This window comes from Protomyctophum bolini, assembly GCF_963924005.1.
Source record: "Protomyctophum bolini genome assembly, chromosome: 8".
NCBI lineage: Eukaryota > Metazoa > Chordata > Actinopteri > Myctophiformes > Myctophidae > Protomyctophum > Protomyctophum bolini.
Window position 1 is genome coordinate 19,569,276 of NC_137869.1, and position 14,024 is coordinate 19,583,299.

The window sequence follows — 14,024 nt, forward strand, 5'->3', positions numbered from 1 at the left end:
GTTCTGTTCTTTAACTATATAGAAGTGTATATTTGTACGTCTCTAAATGTTTTGATGAATTGAACATGGTGGACCCTGTTGTAAACAAGTGTAATGCTTAATTGGGTCGTCCACTCACAGTTAACAGTCTTTGTATTGAGTTTGTGCTTGAAATGTACTGTAATTCTGCAAACTGTTAATACATATTTCAATCAATCAATCAAAGTCAGTGAATTGTGGTGGAACCATTATTTACTTCTATAAACAAAAGGTTTGAATTCTGACGTCCTGGCTGGACCACATCAATAACCATGCAGCCTAATCAGCTAATTAAATGATGATTGTAAAGCAGAGATGTTGTTGTGAATACTGAATAGGCAGGTCAAACAATAGCCTATGGACAGTCCAAGTTGGACAGTCTAGTCTGTTTTAGTAAACTGTTTACATGCGCGTCGTGTCACTCACTCATTCTTCTGTGGGAAAAGCGCATCCAGCCATTGAGCCATATTACGCACTCAGCTACATGGGGGCAGAACGGTCCCAACGAGAGGAAAGGATCCGCATTTTAAAGTCACGGAACCTCCACCCAGCCTGAGATTTGATTTCCGAAAACGCTCCTAATTGAGTTTAGGCAAGCATGGATCTCAATTCCCGTTCATCTCTCACTTTACTCCGAGTAGGGCTACTATGTAACGAAACGACGCGCCACATCAATCGATGGATCTCTTGCGTGGACTCGTTGTGGAATCAACAATCACACTTGTTATAAACGGGGTTGGAAATGGAAACGGGTGCGACGAACGTTTGGCGTTTTAACTGGAGCGCCGTAAACTCAACTCCAGCGCCAGCGGACTATGGAGCAGCAGGTCGGACCGGATCCGGAGCCGAGCTGCCGGCGTACCTGCTGGTGATCCTAGCGGGGCTCATGATCCTTCTGGACGTGGTGATTGTGGCAGGGAACGCTCTGGTGATCATGGCTTTTGTTGTGGACAAGACCCTGAGAAATCAAAGTAACTTCTTTTTCCTCAACCTCGCTGTATCAGATTTCCTTGTGGGTGAGTTGAGTTCATTCACATTTGCATCTAAACTTGTCTATATCCTATAAACTCAAATGGACATAAACCCCTTCCAATGTCTATGGCTGGATATGGGGTGCCATGTTTTTATTTTAGTCAGTGTGCCATATCAACATTCATTTTATTTTAATGGCACCATATACAAATTCCAACATATTTTTGATTGTCCACGATTCCACGAATATAGTCCCCTATAGTTTTTCCTTCTTTCTTTCACATCATTACTCAGAGAAACAACCCTGACTGCCAGTCAGAGTTCAGAATTTTAATGATGTGGAATTATGTGCAGGATGTGTGCATATATACACATGTGAGGGACATTTATTTATTTGACTAAATGCTTTTAAATAGTTTATTTTAAACCTATAGCCTACTCTCTCACACACGTAGTGTGCCAGTGATCACCCTCCGTTGTGCCAATGTTGGCATGCACTGCCTGCACAGCGCCAACATTGCCCTATAGGCTATAGTCTGTAATGAAGCCACCAATGGTGTCTTAGGTGTTCTTTCCTCAGTTTTACCAGGAAAATGGTTTGAAAACAGTGCAGAGGTTCTAAACAACTAAATCATTATAAAAGTACAGTCCTGTATTCGAAATAGTTCTTGAGTGAAAGTAGGCTATACAATATTGGTAATAAAATATAGGCCTACCGGTACTTAGACTATAGATAATAGGCCTAACCACAAAAGCCTATTACCGGTATGCACAATGCTTCATTTCATAATCATATTATTGATTTGACATTAGTACTGCATTAATGTGTTCATCACTGGTGAAGGTGAGGCTGCCGCCGGTAATTTATCTGTGGGTATAGTTCCTCATCATTTATCAATGATTGTATGTTTTGTATTACGGTAATAATCTAAATCTGCAAAGTATCTAACTAATGTCAATCAACTGTAGTTGATTAAAAAGTTACAATAATTGGAGATATTCAAGTAGAGTAAAAGTACGTCAAAGTTGGACTTGTAAGCACAGTAGCCTAAAGTAGAGTAAATTATGTTCTAAGGTAAGTTACTTTCCAGCGCTGCTTGCAGGTGCCTTCTGTATCCCTATGTACATCCCCTACACCCTGACGGGCCACTGGACGCTGGGCAGAGGACTGTGCAAGCTGTGGCTGGTTATGGACTACCTGATCTGCACCGCCTCCGTCTACAACATAGTCCTGATTAGTTACGACCGCTTCCTGTCTGTCACCAGAGCAGTAAGATCTCTCTCTCTCTCTTATTGGCATGAGCAAACATATAACATTGCCAAAGTGGAACAACACAATCAAAACAAAATAATGTATGTGCAATTGAAAGGGAATAGAAATTATATGTACACATCACTTGTTATTGCAAGTGAGGGAAATCTTACAAAGAATTGTACATTTGCTGCTCACACACACACACACACACACACACACACACACACACACACACACACACACACACACAGTGTATGCGTTAACATTAGTGCCACATTATAATTTATTATCGTTTTGTATGGCCTTTTCAGTCAGCTCTGCTTCCTACTTGTAATACAGTTTTTCACGATTGTTAACACACAAAACTCGAAGTGAACAATGGAGAACCTTGAAGAGATCGACAGCCAGAGAAGGAGAGGGGTAAGAGTGAGAGGAGGACGAGGAGGAGGTAGAGGAGTAGGAGGAGGGAGAGAGAAGGAGGAGGAGGGAGAGGAGTAGGAGGAGGGAGAGAGAATGAGGAGGAGGGAGAGGAGGACAAGGAGGAAGGAAGAGGAGAAAGAAGAAGGAGAACGGTCATATCTAATGAGATTCAGGCAACTGTGGTCAACATGTGCTCAATCATGGTTTGACATGAGTTGATGGTCCAACCCAATCTCACAATTTACAATTTAGGTATTTAGCAGACGCTCTTAATCCAGAGCGATTTACATTAAGCAAGAACAAAAAAGCATGGAAATACATCACATAAAAAGCATTTATCATGAAACATGCGTAAGCTAAGAAAGTAACGGTGGAATATCTATATAATGAAACTATACATATACTAACTATACATATGTACTATGACATGCTATGACTACATACAATGCAATTATAGTGCTGTCTACATAACATGCTATAAGTCTGTATCAAATGCTATCTATGTCTACAGCCACTCTCAGTCACTACACAGTTGCTGGCATCATTAGAACATATTTCTGTTCTATTCCTTCCACCTTATTCTCCTTTCCTGAATCCTATTAAGGTATCTGAACGGAACCCACAGAGTAAATAAACGTCTGGGTTTCCGAGGCTACACTTCAGGTGGAAAAAAATATTTTCCACTTTCAACAATGTATTACAAAATGTCACAAAAAAGAGACGAAGGAGTAGTCTGAATATGAAGAGAGATCGAAAGGGGAGGAAAGAGGACTATGGTGATGAGAATCACAGGATGGAACCTGAATACAGATATTATCTTTCATGCACTGCTGTTAAGGAGTGCAGCTCTCAATCTACCCTAGAAAACCAACACCTTCCAGACACGCAGGACACCGAGAGAATAGATGTGTATTTTCCTGTCTGATACAGTCCGTGAGTCCGTCAGCCTTGAATAGGGCAAAATACATAGCAAATAATACACGAAAAGCCACTCGACTGAGGGTAGGCAAACACGTAAACAAGTAAGGCACATGCCTTACTTTGCTTTGTTTATTTTATTTATAGTTTGTTTACTTTTGTGTTTTTATGTTTTATGTGTTCTGCCCTATGGACCCCCCTGTGAGTGTCTTGAATAAAGTTTGAATTGAATTGAATTTGCCTACAGTAAATCTGCGCCTGCTCGAGACATGTGCCACCCTTTGGCCAATGGTTGTGGGCTTAGTGTCTAAGCAGCATGACATAGCCCTCTACCATATTGCCACATTTTGTAAAAAAACGACTGCACGGTTTGGCCTGGAGTGCCGACAGAATAAATAATTCAAAATAGTGGGTGATCTAAAGGTCAGAGGTAAAAATTCAGAACACGAAAGTTGAGACGCATATGTGTATCCAAGTTTCATTGCTGACCGTCAACCGGTTCATGCCTATTGCCTGTTTAAAGTTTGCATTTTCAATTTAGTGCTATAGCCATTTTGCCCTCAGGCTTCTTACTGGTCATTATTATTATTGTTATTATTATTATTTGAGCAAAGTGCTTTGCAGGTCAATGAAAAAAGGAAGCCATTAAATCAAGGAGGAGAACAGACACATTGTTGTTGTCGGCAGACACCCTATCATTAATTACTTTTACAATTGCTGTTTCAGTGCTGTGACCTTTTCTCAAACCAGATTGTAATTTGCTCACGAGTTGCACTGTGACAGACTCAGACTGTGTAATTGTAATTGTTTTGAAGTCCTATGTTGTCTTACTTTGTCCTTTTGTTTTTTCTACAGGTTAAATACAGAGCACAGCGAAACAGGATCCGTCAGGCTGTGGTCAAGATGGTGGTCGTGTGGATGCTGGCCTTCCTGCTCTATGGCCCCGCCATTATCTTCTGGGAGCTGATCGCGGGCCAGAGCGTTGTCCCGGAGGAAGAGTGTTTTGCTGACTTCTACTTCACCTGGTACTTCCTCCTGAGCGCTTCCACTTTTGAGTTCTTCTCGCCGTTCTTTTCGGTGGCCTTCTTCAACCTCTGCATCTACGTTAACATCCACCGGAGGAACAAGAGCAGGCCCAGGGCAGAGGACCCCGCAATAACTCCAAGAGACAGAGGGACGCCACAGGACAGGGAGACGTCACAGGACAGGGACACCTGGTCTGTGTTTTTCATTAAGACTCGGAAGGTGTCTTCCAGCGAGAAGAACACGGCTATTTCTGCGGTGATCGAGGTCGAGGATGATGAGATGCAGTTGCCCTCGTCCAGTGGCGAGCCTATCATAAGCCAGGCTTTTCTGCATAGGAACGACATCTCACCTGGCAAGAAATCGTCCAGGCTTTGTCAACCCAAGGTCCCATGTGGGGCCACTGCTCTTAGAACGCAGAAGTCTCGTCTTTCCCGTGACAAAAAGATTGCCAAATCCCTGGCCATTCTTGTTTGCATTTTTGGGATCTGCTGGGCTCCCTACACGCTACTGATGATTATCCGCGCTGCCTGCAGGGGTACATGTGTGGCAAACTTCTGGTACGAGATCACCTTCTGGCTTCTGTGGCTGAATTCCGCCATCAACCCATTCCTGTACCCTCTCTGCCACAGCAGCTTCCGAAGGGCTTTTGCCAAGATTCTGTGTCCTAACAGACATTCAGTCCAACCTCACAGTTACACTAGATCAAGTTAAATAAACTTTGCCTTTTTATAAATACAGTAATGTTTGCCGGTCAAACACTCTAAAACAAGACAGAGTGTAAAAGCCCTGATAGCAGCTATCCCCAAGGGGTGGTTTGTGATTTGAACCAACAACTTTGCCATCCTTAGAATCCCATGCTCTCACTAATGGGGCCCTATTGATGGGAGAAAAAGGTAAAGGAACAATCTGCCTTAAATAATGAGATATTCAAGAGTACTTGAATATCTGCCTATTTATGATGAATCAAAGTTGATCTTATGGGCTGATGGGTGGTGCTAGAATAGAGAAATGTGTATAATTAAAATTTTCTGGCAATCTGCCGATTATATTTTCAGATATCTGGTATGCAAGTGGACATTTTTGGCCTTAAAGGCATCTGATGAGAATGCACAATTAATTCCATGGCAATCCCGGCAGTAGTTTTCATCTTGGTTGAGAGTGAAATAAATTCAACAGGGGGCATCCTATGGGTGCACAAAGGTTCACAGAAAATTCTAGCCAGTAGTTGAGCTACTATATATTGTTTACTTGATGACCAAAGTGGTGGATGTTCAGACCTGGACAACCCTAGGCTTAAAGCCTCACTGCTAGCGGGGCTAAAAATCTATGTCAGGACACACCTGACAGGAAAGCAAAGAAAATCTGGAAAACAGAAAAGAATAGAGATTCGAAGTGAAACTCAGTTGAAGACTAACAATATTGAGTACCTTTATATTGAACTCGAAGATGGATGTTTGCTGCTGTATTTGACAGGCATGCTGCTGCACAGGACTGGAGGCTTTGTGGCAGAACCCTTAAAGTTAACCCAGACCATCACCTTCAATATTCCCTGGAATGAGTTTCAGGAGCCGACAGCCATGACTGTGAAGTTAAGAAAGAAACCAAAAGGGTTACTAAATTGTGTGGGTGTTTGTGTGTGTGTGTGTGTGTGTGTGTGTGTGTGTGTGTATTTAAAACAGAAGGCGTTGACTAATGACTAAAAACTACTTTGAGAAAATTGACACTGTATTAAAGGTTTTACCTTCAGTTAATGTGATTGAAGTTCTAGGGTGCATCTCATCATCCTGCAGTACAACATGAACACTGCTATCCATTGTAGAATTCATATTCTAGTGGCTTATTTTGTAATAAAAGGGTAGTTGTCCTTCAAAATGAAAAACACTGCTATCCACTGTAGAATTCATATTCTAGTGGCTTATTTTGTAAATAAAAGGGTAGTTGTCCTTCAAAATTACAAAAAGATATATACGTATATAACTTATTTTTACAGACTGGTGCACTTTGCAGCACAGTTAAACAATACTAGATCTGCTCTGGTCCATAGCGTTAAGCCCTATTCATACTCCAGGTTTAGGTGATGTGGTCATAAGGTCACCTTATGACTCCTGAACTCCTTCTAACTAACACTATGGACCAGAGCGGTCTAATAACCGCATGGCTCCCATCTCTGACTTCATGTGGTGACAATCCGCAGCTTCTAGTGTTTCTGTTTTTATGCATTTTGCATGTTAAGATTTGTACAATGGCCACTGTGATGTAGACAAAGTGTCACTTGCAGAGCCTCGATGTACCGAAATGATAATAAAGGCACTTGCATGTAAATGGTATCGCCTTTGTTGCCCGAGTTTGGAGATGACTGACATGATGACTGACAATGACTAACAGATATGATCGGTGTATGAATGCGTGTGTAAATGGGTGGATGTAATGCACAATCATAACTTTCATCATTAAAGTTAAATATAGCATGTGAAGCAAATGTATGGAGAATTGGAGATACTATTAATATGAATATCAACCTGGGCGTTCTTGAAATTAAAAGGTTGAGAATCACTGAACTAAAGAAGGATCGTCATTGGTTTGTACTCAACACTCACTTTATCCAGTCCATTATGAGACCTAAGAAAACATCATAGTCACTGTACTAAATTAGTACAGTGACTATCACAAACTCCTACACAGCTGGATTCTTCCTGCGTGGCATGCAGATTGCAACAAATCAAAATAGTGTGAATTTGTAAACAAGGTTGTCAAAACAAGCCAAAGGATAGATTGTATCATTGTTTCCCAACAACTTTATGCGGATACCACTGACGTCAGCAATCTTGTCACAAGCATAAATCTTGCATTTTCACAGAACTAGCTGTTTTCTATAGTTCTCATACAGTATGTGTGAAGGCGGTGCATAGTCCTAAAAACATAAATGGTGGTCATTATGTCCAGTTCATTTGGCAGGGCGTGATAACAGAAAATGCATAGGATAGGATATAGAGTCCTTTATTGATCCCACTATATGAAACTTCAGTCGCCATGGCAATAAAAACACAAGAACGGATAAGAATAAGAGCCAGCCAGATAGAAAAGATAAGGTCAAAAGATAAGCATGCATAAGTATGCAGAATGGAGTCTCCGTATTGGAAATGCATTCATCTGTCCTGTTATCAGGATGGTTGTTCTGCCCACAGGTCACACCTAGCAATTTAACTTTTGAACGAGAAATAATACGAAATATAAAATGTCCATGAATAAAACAGCATACTTTAAGAAAGGTTGATGAAAGTGTAACAAGCTGCCTGTGACATTTATTTTTAAAGGGAGAAAAGACACATCGGTAGACAAAACAGGAAAGGGCGCACACCAGTGTTGAGGTGTTGGCCTAAGGCAGTAAACAAGTAAAAAAGAGAAAATAGGTGTATTCCCTGAAGAAGGCCGAAACGTTGGACACTAATAAATATACAGCAGATTCGTGGCTACGAGTGTGCAGCCTTTAGCTCTTTTTTACTAGAAAGGACACATCGGCCAGTGCTGACAAGGCATACTCGTTTTCAAGAATGCTGCACAGCTTTTATTATCAGATGTCAAGGTCAAGTAAAGGCATGTCAGAAGTTAATGTGATGTCTTTGACTATTAAATATTTTCATATAGAAATCTGAGAAAGGTCCAGACAAGCACCCTTGGGAGTGAAGATCGATGGCCAGGGACAGGTGTTTCCAATGAATCTCAAAGGAGGAGAAAAAACATCTGCACACTAGTTTCTATAGAGCTCCGAGACTTACTTTATTGAAGGCAACAATTGTAACGTTTTCTCCTCTTTGATTTTTGCCTTGAAGCCTGACATCTAGCATCTGTGAGCTTTCGATGAACTATCATGGTTAAAATGGAGTTTGAAGTTACAATGGGTTTGTATAGGAAGGAGGTGGGAGACAACTGGGCACTAGGGACATGTGGGCACCTGGACAACTGGGCACTAGGGACATGTGGGCACCTGGACAACTGGGCACTAGGGACATGTGGGCACCTGGACAACTGGGCACTAGGCACTAAGCTATTCAATCGCCCCACTTTAAATGCTGATTCATGACTCTTGATTCTTGTAGTGTGAATGGAATACTAATTTGAAAAATGGCAAAGGCAAAATCCATTTTGAGGCATTTCTACAAAGGACAGCTAAATTGTGTTGAGAATGATAGACACATCTATCCATAGACTTGAAAGAGGAGTACAAAGTGAAAACAAATTGCTCAATTATGGTATTGACTTTGTTTCTTTCTAAACTTTCTAAACTTTCTAGTTTCAGAGCAGGTAATGGCAAGAGCTTAATGGCACGAAAAAACAAAGGTACTTAACTAGATAGTGAAGCGGCATAGCTCAATGTGACTACCATTGGAAATGCATTGAGGCGGCCATGACACACAGAAGACACAGGACACAAGTGTGTCTTAGGTGTGAGTGAGGGCAGCTACAATATTTTCCGTAGAAGTCTGAAATGTTGCATGAATTAAAGTGTTCAGGGTGTGGCAATGGGAGTGGCCTATCATAAAAAGGTGCATAACAAGTAACAAATACAAATTGATTTCTATCCTTATTTTTATTTCACCTGTGTCCATCTATCTTCAACCGTTTATCCGTAGTCGGGTCGCGGGGGCAACAGTTCCACCCGAGAGCTCCAGACTTCCCTCTCCAGAGCAACATTAGTAACTTCATTCTGGGGGAATTATATCTCCATTTTGGAGATATAATCCTTGGTCTGCCCGGGGGTCTCCTTCCAGTGGGACGTGCATGGGGGACCTCCCTAGGGAGACGCTTGAGAGGCATCTTTACCAGATGCCTGAACCACCTCAGCTCGCTCCTTTCCAAGCGAAGGAGCACCAGTTCTATTTTGAGTCTCTCTCGGTATGTGACTGAATGTCACCCTATCTCTAAGGGAGATGTCAGCCACCCGTCTGAGTAAACTCATTTTGGCCGCTTGTATCCACAACTTTATTCTTTTCTGTCATGACCCACACTTCATGACCATAGGTGAGAGTAGGAACGAAGATTTCTCGGTAGACAGGGAGCTTTGTCTTCTGGATCAGCTCTCTTTTCGTCACAACAGTGCAGTACAGTGCCTGCAATACCGCCCCTGCTGCTCCGATTCTCCAGCTGATCTCCTTCTCCTTCTCCGACCCTGAGATACTTAAAACACTTTCAACTGGGGCAATGTCTCATTCCCTACTTGGACTGCACAATCCATCGGTTTCCTGCTGAGAACCATGGCCTCAGATTTGGAGATGCAAATGCAATATAGCGCCTTTTATCCAAGGCGCTTTACACACCGATGGGCGGAGGAAACCATGCAAGGCACCAACCTACCACATGTAGACCGGATATGCATGCTCCCAGGCCATCTCCAGAATATGGGAGTATAGATCTGGTCAGTTGTTCCGCGGCCAGGACGGAATCCACATTGCTCCTCTTGAATCGGCCAGACCCTCCTTTCCAGTGTGTCCCCAGCCTATCTTGTCCAGTCTACTTGGAAGTTATGCACATTTTTATGATAGGCCGCTCCCATTGCCAGACCACTTTTAGCCAATTGGAATTAAATGAACACACTTGACCTTCATGCAACATTTCAGCCTCCTATACGGAAAATATTGTAGCTGCTAGAGGGTGGTTTAGAAAGATTTGACCAACCGCCGGATGGGCCATTTCGAAGATTGGCTGCCACGCGGCTAGGGTGTGAATTTGCACTGCACCAAAATATCCAGATTTGTTCCCAATATAATTATCAACACACATTTTGGCGCTTTTAACACAAAATGGACAATAGGTTAGCTATGCCGCCTTACTAACAGTGGCAAGAGCGAATTTAAATTATTTTTTATTTTCTACATAATGACTGAAAGACATCACTAGGTGGATGAAAGTAAAAGAAACAATATTGACACAAAAATATCCCAAGATATCCTTATAACAAAAAGGCTTTGAAGAGAATGTTCTCAGCAGAGAACGATAAAGGAAGGCAATAAATTATACATTTCAATGTGAACATTCACAGGGCTGAGAGAACATTACAGTAGGAGGTGCTGAATGTTCAGTAGGGAGTGTGAAAACCCGAAATCTTTGTGCATTTTCATGCAGAAAAGTTATATATGAACAAACTGACACAGGCAATTAACCAGGATAGGGCGCCGATACTGTGATACAGAACATTTATTAGGCCTAGTAACAGAAATCTATTTTGATTAAAATTATTATTATTTTCCCCCTCCTGTGACCTGTCCGAGGGGGGGCTATGGCGGAGGGGCTCAGTGGACAACCCACTATGTGCAAATGCCATTGACCCTTTCTGTTTTTCAAGGAGGAAATGTTTTTCGATCCCTCTCACTCGCTCATATAAAACAAGCTTTTGTTCCCAGACCATATGGGTTATGAGTTATACAACAATTTGAGCCTGCATCAACTTCAAACTTCGAAACTACAAATCAAGTAAAATGGATTTTTGTATATGTACTTTGATGTATTCTCCTTTAAGATAGCCACAAATAAGTTATTTTCCATACAAAAGACAAACTTTATATGTATCAACACAGTAACGTCCAGACTATTAATTTAACTCTTAGAATGTGGAAATGGATCCACAAAGTATAGACTACATTGAATATATTCGGCCTAACACATTCTGATGTGGGGCTTTGAGTAATATAAAGATGCATGGTTGAGACTGTGTAGAATGACCTTCAGTCACCTACGTGCTCATTATTTTTTCTGGTCTTGACGTCAGAGCATGCAGTGTCCTCACAGAGGTTGTCCGGTCAGCATGGGACACGTAATGAAAGGAGACAGACAGCAGAGCTGAGCCTACTTGACTTTCTTCATGATGACACTACAAAGCCAGTGGTTCCAAAACTTTCTGGATCAGGGCCCACTTACAAATCCTGAAAGCATCCACAGCCCACGCATGCAGCCAGTCACCACTTAATATGGGAACCGATTGCACATGGGTGCATTAGCACTTTTATAAATATTTACTTGCCTGGAGATGTCTGACAGGAAATGCTCCTCCCCAGCTCCCCCTTTTGTGGCATGCTATTTTGGTCTATAACAAAAATCAGATGGACATATGTCCAGACAATCCAGTTGACATTAACACTGGGGTTCCTAGTTTGGGCATGTCCTTACAGGCAATTTTTTAAAATGTTTTTAAAACATAGGAAAAATAGCAGTGGGTTTTTGTTTTGCTAGTGAATTATGGTGTGAGTGATATGAAATGTGAGCTTGCCATAATCAGTTTCCTGATACTGAGTTTCCTCAGTAATCCTTAATCACATTCCATCATATTCAAGGGCTTTTGGATGAAATGAGACAGACTCCACAACTAAGTCACTTCTAGTTAAAGCACAGCAGAGGGGAGGAGTGTGTCTGTGTCTGTAACTAGCGGATGGTCGTTGACAGTCGTTTAATGCATCAAGGAAGGCAATTATATTTCTGCACTGTCAAGTAGCCAGTGCATTGTGTCAAGTGTGCATATGAGATGAATAGCTTGCGAGGGCCTTTCTGACAATGTGGCCCCTGAACAATTTAGTTGAATAGCCCTGTAGTACTGGTTTCTTTTTTACTATAAGAAAAAGTCCTTCTGCACACCTACAATGGACAGGTGCGTCGGATAACTGGAGCTGATAAGTAGAGAAAAATATTCCCGCACACTGTCTTCACTTGAGTTTAGATTTTATTGAGCAACGTTTCAGTCGCCTGATGAAGGTCTGACGACCGAAACGTTGCTCAATAAAATCTAAACTCAAGTGAAGACAGTGTGCGGGAATATTTCTCTCTTCATTTTTACTATGAACTGACTTTGATTGAAACTTTTATGTTTTTTTGTGTTCTATTTTTTTATATTTCTTTTGGAGGGACAGACAGTAGGCTGACAGGAAATGGGGAGAGATAGGGGGGGGGGGGGTGACATGCAGTAAAGGCCGTCGGGATCGGGAGTTGAACCCGCGGCACACTGCAAGGCTGGATTACCAGCCAAGGTGCCTGGACCGCTGCGCCATGGCCCAGGCCAATTGAAACGTTTTTAATACAAATAGTTCCATCTAAGTAATGTTATGCTTATCAGTGTTGCGAGGATGAGGGGATACTTGGAAATGGCATAGAAGACCCTAGAGAGAGACCCATGGCCTAAAGAGAGAAAAGCAGATCTACAGGCTCACAACCTGGCTTTTCACTGCATGTCACCATCATAAGCCGTTTACATGTTTACTTTTATTACATTGATTGATTAACGTTTTCATTTAATCTGCATGGTACAAACAAATATGTGAAGCTTACTCACTGGAACAATTGTGCACATCACTAACCTTAGAAAGAAAGGTTATTGTCTAGAATATAGATTTTGGATATGACCGTCCTAGACTTACAATGCCTGTGATCATTTAATTATACTTTGTACTGTACATACATACTGTATGTGTAACAACAAGAGCCGTTCTAGGGCTAGATATGACCTTACAATCCACCTACATTTTAATATGTGATACTCTCTCCTCCACTCTGAGCCACTGTCACTGTGCCACATAATACAATGAATTAGCAGGAGGAGGATGTGTTTAAGGATAAATTGAAGTAATTTATTTTTCGGTCTCTAGCTTGTTCTTAATTCTTCAACAGGTATACTAACTTAGCCTGGATCCAGCCCAAAGACCCCGCCCACTCTCTGAGTGGACTGCATCTCTTGCTTCAAGAAAGTCTGATAATCAGGCTAATACTAACTACTAGTCTACTACTGCACCACTAAAAGCCTGGTGACGCGACGTTAGTGCACCACAGGATGTGCAGATAGTTTAGTGCCTAATATGCGGCATGCACAATTCACTTATTTTTTGGCTGTAAGTAGGCACGCGCCACCGAACGTCCTTCGTGAAAGCTTACCAATGCAATCACGCTTCGCCATCGCCTGGCTCCAGTTCCCTCCATAGTCCATGTTGCCTTCCGTTGAGATACAGACGCCCCAGAGCCAGAAGAGGTGTCTACCTTTATATGTCTATGGTTGTAGCTAGCTCTGATCCATAGTTTTTACTGCTTCTACGATTCTGCCCTGCGCAGTAAATGAAACGCATTAGAGCTATGGACCAGAGCTAGGTTGTAGCCTAGGTTGTACTTGTAGCATGTTATGTGGTTGTGACTTGTGAGTTGTGACCTGTGACCTACAGTCTATGCCTTTGACCCTTCAGTCTTCCAACATTGGCCACGGTTTGTGGGCGGAGTTAAACAGTTTACCCCTCCCACATTACCACAGGCAACAACCTGTATTGAGTGTGTGTGTGTGTGTGTGTGTGTGTGTGTGTGTGTGTGTGTGTGTGTGTGTGTGTGTGTGTGCGTGCGTGCGTGCATTATGTGGAAAATAAATCAGACCACACAGATAGAATGTGATTTA

At 42.0% G+C, this 14,024-nt stretch overlaps 1 protein-coding gene and 1 long non-coding RNA gene across 2 annotated transcripts; one reads left to right on the top strand and one right to left on the bottom strand.

The window, feature by feature from the left end:
• Positions 1-524: 524 nt before the first annotated feature.
• LOC308319371 (histamine H3 receptor) lies at positions 525-5,493 on the top strand. Its single transcript, XM_080769410.1, has 3 exons — positions 525-1,034; positions 2,094-2,260; positions 4,439-5,493. Exons 1-3 carry the CDS (start codon positions 761-763, stop codon positions 5,318-5,320), a joined length of 1,323 nt encoding a protein of 440 aa, XP_080625536.1. The 5' UTR covers positions 525-760; the 3' UTR covers positions 5,321-5,493.
• A 5,213-nt stretch (positions 5,494-10,706) lies between these two features.
• LOC308319747 lies at positions 10,707-13,658 on the bottom strand. The gene is made up of 3 exons (XR_013964483.1): positions 13,383-13,658; positions 12,614-13,095; positions 10,707-12,130 (listed from the first exon to the last, which is right to left on the bottom strand). It is a non-coding gene; the product is annotated as an uncharacterized lncRNA (long non-coding RNA).
• Positions 13,659-14,024: the final 366 nt, after the last annotated feature.

Bases quoted from the DNA above. Each gene is read 5' to 3' on its own strand.
- LOC308319371 (XM_080769410.1), top strand. From the start codon at position 761: ATGGAAACGGGTGCGACGAACGTTTGGCGTTTTAACTGGAGCGCCGTA. The intron at 1,035-2,093 runs GTGAGTTGAGTT...CGCTGCTTGCAG, and splicing joins TGTATCAGATTTCCTTGTGG to GTGCCTTCTGTATCCCTATG. The intron at 2,261-4,438 runs GTAAGATCTCTC...TTTTTTCTACAG, and splicing joins TCCTGTCTGTCACCAGAGCA to GTTAAATACAGAGCACAGCG.